The 16,163-nt window shown below is 43.2% G+C and overlaps 1 protein-coding gene across 1 annotated transcript in view; it reads left to right on the forward strand.

The window, feature by feature from the left end:
* The window catches only part of MYH9 (myosin heavy chain 9), a 90,377-nt gene that overhangs the window by 17,739 nt on the left and 56,475 nt on the right, over positions 1 to 16,163 (forward strand). Inside the window, exons 2-3 of the mRNA XM_006274714.4 lie at positions 5,975 to 6,327; positions 12,868 to 13,024. Of these exons, the coding sequence (XP_006274776.1) occupies positions 5,995 to 6,327; positions 12,868 to 13,024 (490 nt within the window). The 5' untranslated portion in view covers positions 5,975 to 5,994. The remainder of the gene's footprint in view (positions 1 to 5,974; positions 6,328 to 12,867; positions 13,025 to 16,163) is intronic.

A 16,163-nucleotide genomic window follows, 5' to 3' on the forward strand; every position in this document is an offset into this window, starting at 1 on the left:
ATACTGAAAGCTAAAGGAAACATTTTCAGCAAAGGGGTACATATTAGATTTTTTTTTTTTCAGGTTGCCAAAGGTGCTTTGAACAATCTTATGGGCACTTAGCAGCCACTCTGGAGGAAAGAGATGTGGGAAGGAGAACCTTTTAATGCTTGAGCCACAGTCCTGTATATGTGCAGCAAGACTAAAGCCAACTAAATGCTGTTGTGTTTTTTGTTTTTTTGTTTTTTTTTTTCTTTCGGGCAATTTGAGGCACATATGCAGATGCTCCCTCTTAGCTCTGTAGGGGATAGCTAATGTCTTAACTGAAAACCAATGTTTAGTTCACTCATCACAGAAGAATCTGGAGGGAAAGATGGACATCAGGGGTTCTCAAACTTTTTTTTTTTTTTGGGGGGGGTAAAGTTTGGACTACATATTAATAAATATCTTGTGGGCACCTCCCTTCTAATCTGTGACTCTGCAGACCACTTCCCTTCCCTTTGCAACAGCATGACATCCTTGTGGTAACTACAATTACTTATATGGGAAAGGCATGTGTTCAGCTTTTTTTTTTTCTCAATGGAATTTGCCACCTGGGTAAGAGAAAGGAAGCAACATTTGACCAGTCAGCTCTCCAGACTACTGTGGACTGCAGTCTGGGAACAACTGGGTTAAGAGATGCATAACATTCCATTTCCTTGTGCATCATTTGTGAAAACAATACTAGGAAGGAGACTTTTAAATACCGAAAAGAGGATGATCTTGACACATTTTACCTTTCCTATAAGATGATATTGCAGCAAGAAGAACAATGTCAATTATCACAGGACTCGCATAAAGATAAATGTCCCTGTCTCGCGTCATCTTTTACACTCAAAACGTAAACCATTGAGCAAACAAACTACTTCCAAATTTGTTCCAACTTCCAGTTGGGGCATTTCCCACAACCTGGGGTTACCTGCTCAGCACACTTCATTAATTTTTTTTCTCATGGTTTCTAAACATGATGTAAATTCTGTATGCACTTATCACATGAACTTCAATAGCAAATAGGATTTGAGGCAAGTGAAGTCAATGTTCAGCCATAAGTGTCTCAGGAGTTGTGCTTCTAAGTTTCAAATCTTATTTGCTTAGCTGTTTATGGGGGTTTGGCATTTAGCTTGCTGAATATTCAGCATGACCAGCTTTAAAATGTAACTAGGTACCACATCTCTCACTGAACTGGGTTCTTTCATGGGCATTGTTCTTGCAGTGATCTGTTTTTTCAACTCATTGGCTTCTTCAGTGCAAAAGGCTGCTGAATAACCCTGGCAGCAGGAGCGTCTGCATTATTTTGGTAAAAGCCAAACTCATCCAGCAAGAAATAGGGGGTACAGTGTTTACCAGAATGCCCGTTGGGGGAACTAGAAATAATGGCCACAAACTGGAAGAGAGAAAATTCAGATTGGACATCAGGAAAAAAATCTTTAGTGAGGGTTGCCAAAATATGGAACGTGCTTCCAAGGGAGGTGGTGCTGTCTCCTTCCTTAGAGGTATTTTAAAAGGAGATTTGATAGACACCTGGCTGGAGTCATCTGACCCCCAGCACTCATTCCTGCCCAGGGCAGGGGGTTGGACTTGATGCTCTAATAGGTCCCTTCTGATCCTAACATCTGTGAAGCCCCAGATGCAGGAAACTTCTTGGAGCACATCAGTAGCAGTCTGAAACAACAAAATACATTGTCCTTTATGCTGCTTACAGATGGTTGTGAAGGCTGTCCTAAAATACGAGGTGCAAACAACATTGATCCTTGCAATGATTTCAGCAGCAGCACAGGAACATGTTTGTTTCTGCTTTGGGTTCCTGATTTAGCTTCTGTATCGCACAAAAGATAGGGCTCTTTTAGTAGCCCCAATTCTTTAACTACCTCTGAAAACAAGAAAAAGCGGTCATCCTGGAATGACCTCAGTAGTATGGTTACTAGAGAGGGAGGTGGGATGGGGAAGACTGGAAGTATACCATAATACCTCCTGGTCCATAGCTCCAGCTAGCTATCATAACCATCTTGTGCATGACAAGCTTTTCTTGCCCTTGCTGCCTGATGAGTTCAGTGCTCCTGCGTATGATGTACAGAAGAAAATAGCTGAAGGAAGGGGTTGGAGCAGTCTCCTTGCTGTGCCTGCCTTCACATCCTATGAAAGGGTCTGTGCTGTAGGGAGGGTGTCTTGGAAACTCCCTGTGGTCTCATTTATTTCCTAGTCAAAAAGTGTTCATTTTTACCCCTGGCCCTGGCCACGAAGGGGGAATGAATCTCCAAGCTGTAGAAAGGGAGTCAGGAATATGTATTTCAGGCTGTATGTGGAGCTCCTTGGATTAAGCTGGTTACTTTCAGTTTCATCATTTCCTGAAGAATCCTAATTTAGTTCAAGTGCACAGCCCTTGGTGTGTCCTGCTTGATTATAGCCAAAAAAGGCAACTCTTTGGAGTAGCATTTACAGGAAACTCTGTAATGGAGGTTAGAGTACAGCTGTTGCCTTGCCAAACCTGATACAATCATGAACACAACACTCAAGTTCCCTTTTTTTTCTTTGCTTGAACCCCTTGGTTTGCTTAGGACCTGCAGCAAATATCTACAGCTGTCTGAGGTTCTTGGGACTTCTGGCTGAATCACCGGTCTTCTTCAACTTCTTTTGTAGTCTCCGAGACCACTTGCCTTGGAGTGTGGTCTGGTGCTATAAGTGTTTGACAGCAGGATGAAAGAGGCCCGCGTTTCAGTGTTGATCTCATCTATAGGCATGTGCTGGCCAGCTAGCATGAGATTGCCAAAGCTGTTACTCAACTTCTGCATCTGGCCAGCGGTAGGTAGTTTCTTTGGTTCCTTGCTGAAGAAATTGGGCCTAAAATATTACCAGATCGCGAAGACCCTGCTTGTGATTCTAGAGTCTCTATTTTTCTTAGATCAAGGTAGTTTTTATAATTCCTTGTAGAGGTGCACTAAAATATTGGTTGCCTATTGGATTGGCACTGATAAAAGGGAAATGTACATTATCAGCTATCAGGGTTTTTTGGGCTGTTTGTAGCTGATTTAATGTTCTCTGCTAATTATGCCTTCTGGCCAGGTCCCCTGGACACCTGGGTTCCCTCTTGCCCACAGGACTGGGTTCCCTGGACATCTGGATTCTCTCCTGTGAGTTGGGGTGACCCTGCATACACCCCCATCCTGTCACCGGCAGGCTGGGCTGGAGTGGAGCAGCTGCTGCGGTGTCCCAGGTGCTGACACAGACTGCGGGCTGGGGCCAGGGCGGGCACTGTAAAAGGTGCTGAATGCTGCAGACCTGACGGATGGGGAGGGGCTGGCAGAGCTGAACTGCCCAGCCCAGCATGACTCAACCCGCTGTTAATATTGGTTATTGGATTGGTATCAGTCGATATGGCTGGTTAATAACTAGCTATGGATATCCACCAAGAACATGTTTATTGGTGCACTCCTAACTCCTTGCATTTTTGGTCTGAATAAACGTGACCTCAGTTTAACTCGTTCCAGGTGGAGTATATTTTGAATGCCAGAACTTGGAAACCAGGTTGAATCCTTTGTTGCCTAATGTCTGTGATTTGACCCAGTTTTTCATTAATAGCAGTTCCACGGTAGTACCAGTGTTCTTGGTTGCGAGGATAGGCTGAAAGGTTGAGTCCCAGCTGTGTGTGTTGTCCTCTCCTCAGATTTGTTTGTCAGGCAAGAGTACTGCAAAACTTTCTGCTTTTTTGAATTCCCACTATTGATGTGAGCAGGCAAATGTAAACACTTGGAGTCCTCCCCAACAGTGACTTGTAAGAAGTGACTATTGTCTTGCTCCCTCTGCTGTTAATTCTAGTTTGTGGCCTCCCCAGAACCAAAGCAGCAAGTTGGGATGTCTGCTTCACTTCACTAGTTCTAGGAAATTCAATTGGACTGAGCTCTGTGTCTTTTACCAGCATCTCTTGGCCCAGAGTATAGTGGGTTTTTTGTAGCGGGAGCCTGTAGCTGTCAAACTGTGGAGCATTGCTGGAAACAGATCCTTCAGGAGGCTGAGCTTACTGGAATACAAATCTTTACGTGGTTTTGTTTTTGTTTTTTATGTGAAAATCCACAGGTGGAGAAGTGATTCTGGGAATTGCCATCTTGGTCACTAGGGTGGGAATCATCAGCATCTTCACGTATTTGGGGTTAAAGTGTCAGATTTCTGGCTAGCAAGCTTCTTTAGGTAGATGTGATATCTTTTATTAGACCAACTGAGTAGTTGGAAAGAAGTTCTTGGCAAGCTTTCGGGCACAAGCACCCTTCTTCAGGCATAAGGAGTCTCTGCTCTGCTGAGATCTCTGGCTAGGATCTTCAGCAAGGTCTGAGATGTACTTTAATTGCAAGTCCAAGTGATGCTGTTACTTGTGGACTTTTTTCAACCAACAATGAAAACTCCCCTCTGCACTTGCAGAGCAGAAGTGAGTTCAGGATTCAGTACAAAGTTTAATACAGCTAACTGTTTGCATGTATGTGGGGAAGTTTTAACCAGTGAGTGGGTTGAGCCTAAGTATCCAGCTTTTGTCAGAGCTGAAATTTTTCCAGACCTCACTAGCTGCTGCATGTGCTTGCAACACAAAGATGCAACGCTTTTTGTTGATCCTGGTTCACTTTTGGGGTTAGGGGTTTCACTGCAGAAGCTATTCAACACCCTTCGTTTCCCTGGGGAAATTGCTGCACTAGTACTTTTGACTATTTGGCTTTGCAGGCTTGTTCAAATACCAGATGTAAACAACTGTTTGGAAGCTGTCTACAAGGAAAACCAGAGTGACTACGTTTGCTGACAGGCTCCTGTTGCATGCATGGTCAATGCATGTATTCTTCTCCCTCCCTCTATTCATCAAGGAAGAAAAAAGTGTTATTGAACTTGTACAAAATTAAAATCTGAGTTAAGGGCCTCTTAAATGACTGATGTGTTGGTGACCAGAATCCCAGAGGATAATGCTTTTGTGAAATAGTTTTTGGCCAGTGAGCCTAGGTATATGCTGTTCATTTGGTTAACTGATAGGCAGCACTAGAATTCTTTCAGAAAACCCATTTTATGAACTAGAATGTCTTTGGCAGAAACGCATCTAATGCTTCATCAAAATTAGAACCATTAAATCCAAACTGCCTTCCTTGGTACACACTCTTAGAAATCCCCCAGTTATTTCCTGATAGTTTTCAGGAACCTCTCCATTGCTGGACCACAGCTCTGTAACTGTGTTCATAAAGATGTACCATGTTTTTGTAGCAATCTTATGTTTGATGCTGCTTAAATAGAGGGTTTCTGCAGTTGGAACCAATGTCTCTGAGGGCTTTCCTTCTGAAGATGATATGACTACAAACTGAGGTAAAGCCAGACCTCTGGGCTCAGTGTTACCCCATATCTGGCTAAGGAAATATCAAGTGCAGGTTTTAACCAGGCTATTAAAATGATCTTGGAATACTCTGGGAACAAAGTACCACTTGCATGTCAGCTTGGGTAGTACATGGCATTTGTAACGAGTCAGGATATTTGTAGTCTAACATACTTTCAGTGACCTCAGAAATCACACAAGGATTTTGGAGTGGAGGTGAAAGAGAGGAAAGAGCGAAAAGGGGTTTTAAAACACTTGGAGTTATGCACACAGTCTAGTGTTTGGTGATATCAGCTTAGAAATCCAATCTTACTTCAAATTACTGTACTAACTACCTGATACTTATACCTCTTAGTGCTGCGGTAGAAACACCTGGCACCTGTAGCCTTGACTCCAGTTGGTGACTTTGTTTTCTAACAAATAATGGTTTTTAAATGCTTAACACCTTCATTGTTTCAAGTGTACATTTCTTTCCGTCATCTTGTCTGAAAAGCTTGATGAGATTGTAGATGTAAAATTAAAGTGGAGGAAGGCCAGGAACTCAAGGAAGGTTCTTAGCAAGTGCTTGTTTTATCTCTAAGGCTTGAGTTTTAAAAACAATTTTTGTTGCTGTTTTTACAGGTCCCTCAATATAAACCACCATGGCTCAGAGAGATGTCGATAAGTATCTTTATGTGGACAAAAACCTCATTAATAACCCCCTGGCTCAGGCTGACTGGGCGGCCAAGAAGCTGGTATGGGTCCCATCAGAGAAGAACGGGTTCGAGGCAGCCAGCATTAAGGAGGAAGCAGGTGATGAGGCCGTAGTGGAGCTGGCTGAGAATGGGAAGAAAATAAAAGTAAACAAGGATGACATCCAGAAAATGAACCCACCAAAGTTCTCCAAAGTGGAAGATATGGCAGAGCTGACTTGCCTGAATGAGGCCTCTGTACTGCACAACTTGAAGGAGAGATACTACTCAGGGCTCATCTATGTAAGTTAAGACTTTTTTTTTTTTCTTCCTTTGAGCTCAGACAAATAGCGTAAATGCTGAAGCCAACTCCAACATATACATACATTAATGCCAAGCTGTCCTGTGGAAAACCATTGTTGCTTCTGTCTCTCAATGCTCAGGACTTTCTCCCTGAGCTAAGCCAATCCCTGTAGTTAGAGTGAAGCCTTCAAAGAATGCTGTGGGGAGATGTTTGGCTTTTTGGCATTTGGATGTCTTTGTTTGGAGAATATGTTTTGAATACCATTAACTTGCTTTTGGCTAAAAAAGAAGAAACACTGAAAAGCAGTAAACAGGAAGCCTGATCCAAACTGAGCTAAACAAGAACAAAACCCAATCATGTATACCTAACATCTGGCTTCCTTTTCCCACGTCTGGAACCTCAATGGGAGGGAACATAGTGCCAGGCTGTAGTTTTAATCTCTGTCTGAGATTCAGGCTTTCAGAATGTGTGTCCTAATCTCTAGTACTAAATGCCCTTTGTCTACATGTATTTGTAATTGTAATGAAATCCACATAACTGGCAGGTTCTCTTCCCATTCTCCCCCCCCCAAAAAAAAAAAAAAAAAAAAAAAAAAATGTAGAAGAACAGCACAATGCTGTCATTGGCCTGCTTCCCTGGAAATGGCAAAGGTATCTGTACATAATCTGGAGTCATAAGGTATAAAGATTGGTTTTGCATGGACATCTGTATGTGCACTAAAGCTGCTCTGTACCTTTTGGATAAGGCAGGATAGAAATCTCACTTAAACTGGAGAATAAAGATTTGGAATCTATACTGATTCTGCAGTTCCTGTTCAGACTTCTCTGCATTTAAAAAGCAGATGGTATGCAAGGTTTGATCTTTGACAGCCTCAGCTTTAACAGCTCTGCAGTAATGTAGCAGTTCAATGCAGAGACTGCTTTTGAAGAAACGGATTCCAATTTTGTTTGGCTCCAAACTAGTTCCTGTTTGCCATTGTAGAATTACAGCATGGCTGGTCAGGGCTGGCATCGGAGGAGGCATTACTGGCAAATCCTGGCATTCAGTATCTCTTAGAAGCACAAAGTGCATTCTTTAGTGTTCTGTGTGCACACCTCTCTTCACCTCCCCCTCATTGTAGTCCTGGAAGAAAATCAATCTAGATCTTCTATAGTTCCAAGAATTCAGAAAAAACACATTTGCCGTTTTCTTTTTCACAACTTCCTTCTCCATTTATTTCCCTTATCTGACGTCTCCAAATGTCAGGAGTCTGGCTCTGACAATATCCTTCCGATAGGATACTTTAGATACCTGCTGCCTAATTACCCAGAGAAAAATAGCTTCAATAGCCAGTTTCTGTGAAAGGGCATAAACCGGGTTGGCAGCCCCAGTAGAGATGAAGTGTCCTATCCTTCATAGCACATGGCAGGAGCTCACTCATGCTATGTCTCTAGAATCAGCTCTTTCCTGGCCGATTCTGTGGCCACTTATGACCCTCCAGGAAAATAAGGCAGACAAGCACCTGCTACAGAATGGATATTTTTTTTTTGTAAGGGGGGAGTACCTTTAAGTGCGGAGTTGGTGTTAAACCTCTCTGCCAACCCCATGACCTGTCCCTGGTGTGGGGAGATCTGAGGGAGGTGATAGGTTGGACCTCTTGCACTGGGTCTTTCTGGGTTACAGAATAATTCTGTTTTTGTTTTTTGTATGTAACCCCTGCTGCCCCCATCCCTTTGCACCCTCACAATTGGGGTTGGTGGTACTTTGTACTGCTGAACAATGAGTATATATGTTTTCCCCTCTTCCTCCTTATAAAGCCACCAGATAATGTTTAAAATAGATTTTACATCTTCTAGATAAATTATTTGGAATAGGAAGCCATTATCAGGATCTGCAGCTAATGATAGGAAGTGTGTTTAAACAAGGATGGGAAATATATCCCATCATATGCTTTATGATGGCTATTTCACAGGTCTTGTGAGATGTCCTTTCTGTTTCAAAGAGTTACCCCTATGATCCATGAGTATAATAAACAGGGGGTGGGTGGAATAACCCATTTAAGTGGGTAGAAGGAGGAAACCCAACCTAGCAACGTGCTGTTTTGAGAAAGATGGTCCTGCCAGTCTGGCCTAAAACAGGACTCTGCCCACTTACGAAATGAGCTGGCCAGACAGACCAGCGATTCTCCTCAGTCATGAGATTAGGGTGAAGGGCTAAAATCCTTTTGGTTGCACTGGACAGTAGCTGGGCACTCTTCCTAGAGAAGAAGAAAATAATGGCAAAGTACCTCTGGTATGAAGATGTCTGGAAAGGTCATAAACACAACTCAGCTTTGTTCTTGGCTCCTCTCTCTCTTTCCTGCTGGTGGGGCTCTCTTTCTGAGATGCATGGAGGGTGTTTCTCCCTATCCTTCCTGTGGAGGGGGTTGGGAAAGCTTGAGGCTAGGCTTGCAGCAGGGATCAGATGTTTGAGCAGGGAGTGGCAGACAATTCAGGAACTTAACTGCAAATCAGTGTCACAGTCTGAAGAGTGCTTGCAGCAGACTGATGGTTAAACTATCTGCCTTCCATCTCTGAACTGAGCTTTGCTTTGCTTTAACCTTTACCCCATACTTAAACATTTTCTCTAGCTCATCTAGCTTATCCTTCTTGTGCCTTCTGGGTTCAGAGCAGAACACCAATCCTGGCACCTTATGTCTGTTCCAGTTCAGCAGACACTTTAGCAGTGCTGACAGACCTTGGGGAAAATCTGTTCCTTCCCAATTTGCTCTTTCTAGTCAGATATGCTTGATCTACTCCTATTAGCCCTGCAGAGAGAATTTTACTACTGAGAATGGAACCAGATTCGCATCTGCCCTGTGCATCAGTTGAAAACATTGATTAAGTTTAATTTCAGAATTGCAATAGGAGGCAGTGCTGTAAGAAACAAGGTTCACTTGGTGGACCTGCATTGGGGAGAATCTGTTGGGTCTGTCACCTTAGCTTGCTAACCACTCAAGTCTAAACACGGACTCGGTTCCTGTATTAAAATGAATGCAAGAGACTGGGTGTGACCCTTGTTATCCACAAAAGGGCTGGCAGCCTCTTTGGGGCATAGATGAGACTGGAATAAGGGAGCAAGTGAGATCACTCTGTTGGGACTGCTGAGCAGCACAGCTCTGCCAGTGCACTTAATTTTTGAAGAGGCAAGGAGCAGGCACAGTGGAACTAGATCTTTTCTGTGAATGCAGATATGTAAAGGATAAAATTAACCTTACCCTTGCATGTGTCTCTTTGTCTCAGTTTGACTGTTCTGCCAGCAAGGCGATATTTAGGTATTGGGAGGGGTGGGGGAAGGAAGTAGCTTGTTCTTTGCTTCCGTGGTTTGATGGTCTTAATGTTCTTGTTTCAAACTGCTGCTGTCCCTGTACTGCTGACTGCTTCTCTCCAGCTGCAGATCTTTAGGCTATTCTTGCTTGGGAAAAAAGGGACAGGCCCATTTCATCAGGAAACACTGCACTATAGGAAGCTGTATGAATGCAGCTTCAAATAGCTTTTAATTTCAGAGCTGAATCTTCCAACATTACTTGCTTTTTTTCTTCTGCTTGCCCCCACCCACCTGAAAGAAAATTACATTTCTGCTTCTTTGACTTATTAGCATCTCTGCCACATGCCAAGGTAGTGTGTGGAAACATACTGTTCTCCTTATTGGGAGAGACTAAACAGGACATATCCTCTTCTGGCTTATTTCTGTTTGCACTATGCACATAACTGCCATAATGGCTTTGAGCAAAGATGGATATGAACAAAAGAAACAGCAGCAAAACTTCTGGCCTAAAGCATCTTTTTTTTTTTTTTAAGATCTCCAGCAAAAATACCTGTCCCTTAGTAGTTCCTATGTCAGCCCACACCTATGTCTGATTATAAGGAGAGTGGTGGCAGGGATAGTGAAACAACGCTCCGCTACAGCTGCTCTTGTATCTAAGTTGTACCAATGTGGTCAAAGCTCAGTCTGCTCTCTGCTGTGTCAGACGTGGTGCGAGAACCAAGGGCAGTGTCTGCTGGGTTTAGTGTGCTAGAGCCAAATCGGCTCATGAAAATTTAACATATACTTATGACAGTGGTTTGTTTTCAAGTCTGGCCATGTTATCATCAATAGTAGTGTCACTTAATATCTGTTCTGCTTTAATAGGCCAGTGCTAAGGAGCTAGCTTTATCTACCTCATGTAGGTTCTCATAGATCCGTAGATGCATAGATATTAGGGGCTGGAAGGTACTGTACAAGATCACTGAGTGGTCTTTCAGCTGCTTCATTTTTTTTTTTTTTTTTTTGTACATTATTTAAAGAGTAGCTTCCTGGTCTTAGCTGTCTTAATTCTGAAGTCACTTCTTACACAGAAGAAACCTTTTGGCCATATTGTCTTCTGAGGTCTGACTGGAACAAAGGTCTACATATCCATGTGCAGATAGCCGTAGTCAACACACAGTGTGCATACCTGAACTCTTTCCCTTTGACTGTCACGCACGTAGATCGGCTAGTTCTTTCAAAGGGAAAGCAATGCTTAAAGAACTCGAGGTAGGACTATAAACAATGGAACAATACTGTTTCCACCATTCTCATCACCAGGGGTCTTATCTTTGCCTTTTATTTGGCCAGAGATGTTAAACGTGTTAAGATGCAACCTGTGCTCAGGAGGGAAAACTCTTTAGTACTACAAAACATTTTTCCTTGAGCAGCTCAGGGAAGAGGTGACAGTGTAAAGTGCCAGATGCACTCCACTTGAGTAGTACAGCAGACTGCAGATTTTACTGGCAGATGTTTGAAACATCTGGAGTAAAACAGCCCTCTCTCTGCAAGAAACTCTTTATGTAGGCTGTCACCTTAACAGGGGTTATGGGTAGCTGTGAGCTCTGGGAGTAAAGCTTGGATTTTTAGAACTTCCAAAAATAGTTTTCCTTGTGACTCAAAAATCCCCTTTCCAAATTAAAGATGTCTCTTGAGACCTGGATACTGGCAACAGTGGAACATATTTCCTTTGCCTCTCTCATGTTTGCAGCAAAAGCTTCTTGACAGCTGTCAATGTTGCAGAAGTTTGCAGAGTTAAAAAGCCAAGGAAGCCAAATTCACAAGTTTTGAGGTTGGCACCACGGTTGTGGATTGATGATTCTTTTACACGAGGCAAAAAAATAGGGAAAGCATGTCATGATCCTTGAGGGTGGGGAAGGGGGGGGACAAAACCCCCCACATGGAATCTAAAGCTTTTGTATATGATTAGTTCAAATCCAAGTTGGATTGGTGACTTCTTAGCTTTGAATGCAGTTCCAGCCAGACATTTTTTTTGCATGTGAAATGAAGTACATTAGCAACTCAGTTTCCTTATAGAAGCTGACTTCAGCTGACTCTCTGACTCAGGGTCTTGTCCTGAGTGAAGGGATAAGAAGAGAGAAGCAACTAAATGATGGCTTTGTACAGTGGGTACCAGCCTTTTTGATAGGCATGCCACAAATTTGCCCTGTATCCTCCCTGAGTGCCACTCCGATCCTCTTCACGTGTCTAGTCTGCTGCTCTGTTTTCTGCTTCCTATCCCACCTGCTGCTATGCTGCCTGTTCCCTCCCCAGTTTGCCATATGCCACATAGGCTGCCTGTGGCATTTGTGGCACACATGCTTGGCTTAATAGATGTCTCTTCTGTAGATTCAGGAGAGACCCACCTTCTCTTCCCCATCTGAAGAGTACAGCATGTCAACTTAAAGCAAAATTAAACAGAGGAGGAAAATAGCTGACTGCAAATAAGTATTGGTGACTCTTCTACAGGTAACACCACAGGGAATGAACAACTTTGGAATATCTTAAAGCCATAGGGGCATGTCTACCAGACATGGGTTTCTGGTGGTACAACACACTCTTTTCACTTAGTGGAAATGGTTCCACTTAAGAACTGATTCATTTGGGCAGCTGGACCTTGTGCATGGACGAAGTGGCTTGCAGTTGGTTAAGAAGAAATGCAGACCTCATAGTGCTTTTCATGTAACACATTGCTGCTTTCCCCTGCATTAGCTCATTGTATTTCTGGAAATGGAAATATCCACTTGTTCCCTCATATAACTTCTCACTGGAGTCTCAATTATACTCTGGACAAATTTATAGTAAGTAGGCTTTACATGAGCTATCACACAGTAAAACAGATGCTGCCAGGCTTCTGGGAGGTGAGCATCTGTTTTCTGCAGTGAAATGTAGACTTTGTTTAAACTTCAGATCTCTGTGAATGCAGGGGAGTTGGATTTCTCTGGCTAACTGCAGGGTCTATGGAATAAGTTAGTAATAAATTAGTCACGTAGATAGCACTGAATACTTAGGGTGTCTTGGACAGAGGTCTTGCACCATCCTGGCAAACTTGCTTTTGGCCATTATTGCCAAACTTCAAGTATTTGGCTTGTGCTTGTTGTTGTTGATTTTTGGGGTTTTTCTTTTTCTTGGTCTCTTGCTGTCCCAAAACAGCCCCTAGAAGCCTGACTGGCTTCAGACATGAAACCTCATATCTCTAGAACGCTAACTGTTGTTCTGATTTGTCTCTCTTGCAGACTTACTCAGGCCTGTTTTGTGTGGTTATAAATCCCTACAAGAACCTGCCCATATACTCAGAAGAGATTGTGGATATGTACAAAGGCAAAAAGCGGCATGAGATGCCCCCTCATATCTATGCTATCACAGACACTGCCTACAGGAGTATGATGCAAGGTGAGTGCTGGCTGCTGGGGCAAGGGTTTTTTTTAATTAGGTTGTGAAGTCTGTGATGTTCAAGATGCTCCACAGAAAAAGGCAAAATTCTTTCAGTTTTGTGAGAAGGAATCGCTATCCTAATGCAACTTCCTGATCATCACTCATTTGGAAGGGGAAGTATGTAGGGTCAGGAGAGACGGGAGGCGGGGCCGGGAGAGAGAAACTATTAATAGTAAGTCATTGAAACCCAGTCAGAGAAAAATGAGCCTTGTTTTTTGTGACCAGCCATAATAGACTTTAAGCCTCTGAGAGCTTGACACCGGTTATTATAACCTGAGGTTTTATTGAGAACTGTTGAGCAGTTTTTCCCTCGCTGAGGGTTAAAAATGATTGATTTGCTAGTTAATGCAGCCTATTATGTATATCATATTTTCATAGATTAAAAAGTCAAACTTTTTTTGGCTAGTTTCCTGGATATATTTATCAGGCATAAAAACTGAATATGATTTTTCTGGCACTAAAGCAAAAGGAAGTACAGCTCCTCAGTTAATGCATACCTTGGTGTTATTTTGGACCCCTTGTATGGAGCCCTGCAGTCATCTGTTTAAAGAATGGAAGCCTTTGGTTGGGACACCTGTAAAACGCCTGTGTGTATAGGTGCCTGTACTTTCTCTTCCTGTTTCAGTATGTAGGATATGTGTGCAGAAGTAAGCACTCTTGGTAGCAGTCCTAAAGGAGACTGAGTATGACCATCTGAAATAGTAACAGATTGGAGCACAATTAGGTGGAGGATTGAAGCTGAAACACTTCCATCTTCATGGAAATAACTCAACAATTAGCATTAAAAAAACCACAATCTTGATAACTTCACCCTCTTTCCACACCTCTTGTATATGACCTCTTTTGAAGAATGACCAGAGGAAATTCAGTTTCCAATAAATCTTTTTCAGACTGGATGATTTTGGCCAGTGACCTTCCAGTCTCCCTTAACTCCTGAACCATTCAAACGTCTTAGTTTATTAGGCTATAATAGGGATTATAAGGGAACAGAAAAATCACTGCTTCCCAGGGGCCTAGATCAGTGAACCTGAGCAGTTCCTGTAGGCAGGAAGAAGAATGCTGGTGAAGGCTGCTTAGGATATAGCTCTGCAGGACACTTAATGTGGTGGATAAAGGAAGGTGAAGTGGAAAATTGCTTTTTGGAGATTTGGCCAGGTCCCAGAGGGATGCGGGCAGGATGGCAAAGACTTGCAGGAGTAGAGAGGTAACTTGTTTAAAGGCATACTTTCTTACTGAGAAATACCTGACAGGTTTCCTACATGTTGCTCTGTGAAGATGCTTTGCTTCATTCTGAGCAACTCCCTGAGAACTTGCCCTCTCTGGAACCTCATTTCCTCTTTAAACAAAGGGATCTCGGTGTCTGCTCAAGTGAGCAGGGCAGATGTACCTTCTGCACAATACACAGCAGTACAGTTGCTCATAAACTTCTTATCTCCAATTCACTTCCTCTATTGCTTCCTTCTTTCCCGTCTACCCCTTGTCAGCCAGAGCAGGAATGTGTATTTTTCTTTAAACAAACCACTGTCACCAACTTCTTCCTAGCAGAGCTGCTGGTTTGTGGGAAGAAACATCTCTTCTGTGCAGCAGCTTAGGCAATTCCTCTGGTGCTATTTTCACGGGATTCTGGAAAACAAGAGGCTTCCTTTGTTTAGGACTACCACTCAAGCCACTTGAAGTATCTCCAGCAAGCATCCCGTATGGCGTCATTGCCAGATATACTAGCTGGTGCTGAGGACTCTAGCAGGATGTTGGTAGTTTTAAATGGCTTAAGAGTGATCGGTGAACTTCCCTTGTATGTTGAGGTAGTTCAGAACTACTTAACTGATCACTGATCCATCTCCTTTGGCTTTTTACACAGTACTTTTCTATAACACTGTACATGATTTTAAAAAACCCAGAAATCCCAGTTCCATTTTTTTTCCTCTTCACAAAACTGAAGGGTGGAAGTCCAGTCTCTGTTTTCCCAGCACTTAATTTCTTTTGAACTCTTTGTGTATTTTATTCCCTGCAGTATGGGAAGAGGTAGCAGGTGGAAGAATAAAGAGGATTGACTACAATCCTATCCCCCTTCAAACTGTTCTTAACTTTTACCCTGCTCTCATAAAACATCACCTACACCTGACATACTCTGAGCACGGCTTCTGAGCCACAAGTGACTCTTCAGGTTACCACCTGCTGCTCTGCAGAAACTGCTTCCAAAATGGTGTGGGTTCTTTTTCATCAATGGTTGCACTGCGTACGTTTTTTCTGCAGTTGTAAGTAATGCAGCACATGTGCAATCTATTTCTCTTAATTGCCCTACAAGTACTGTGTAGTGCAGGGCTGGGCAAAATGCAGCCTGTGGGCCAGATGTGGCCCGCCAGGCCATTCCGTCTGGCCCATGGGGGCCCCTAAAAAATTTAGAAAATTAATATTAATCTGCCCCTGGCTGCCTGTCATGTGGCCCTCGATGGCTTGCCAAAACACAGTAAGTGGCCTTCCACCCATAATAATTGCACGCCCCTGCATTCGGGGGTAGGGGGAGGATGGTGGTTGTTTCCTTTTGCACTGAAGTGTGTTTACCCTCCCACACATGTTGTGGTTGTCTGGTTAAGACTGCTCATTTGTTTCATGGGCTGATGAGAACTGAACTATGCAGTGAATAGCAGCTTTGCCTATCTGGTTGATTTGCCACAGGTTCTCTTGCTCGGGCTGGAATGGCTAGTTGTCCAGTTTCATTTGAGCACTTGCTGGACTATGAGATCATTCCCAGTTGGCAGTTCAGTTAGGCTGCTGTGATCATACTGTTTGAGAAGGTTTTGCAGGGGGATCTCGGTGTGGGCTTTGTCTTTTGCAAAGTGGCAGAGTTGCTCTAAAGCAGGTATCTAATTCACCATACCAAATGGCAGGAACCCTAAAGCGTTGGGGTAGCTTTATGGCTGCACTTCTGGGAGCAGGAGGATAGAAAGCTGTTGTAATGTGTCAGGCCACAGCCATCTTCCAGGGCAAGGGAAAGCAACATTCCTCTTCTGCTTTCTCCATTTTGCTTAGCCTATGGGGGGAGGCTTGGTGCAGCAGTTGGTGGTATGGGAAGAATCTGCACTGAGAACAGATGAAA

The sequence above is a fragment of the Alligator mississippiensis genome, chromosome 4 (assembly GCF_030867095.1).
Source record: "Alligator mississippiensis isolate rAllMis1 chromosome 4, rAllMis1, whole genome shotgun sequence".
Taxonomy (NCBI): domain Eukaryota; kingdom Metazoa; phylum Chordata; order Crocodylia; family Alligatoridae; genus Alligator; species Alligator mississippiensis.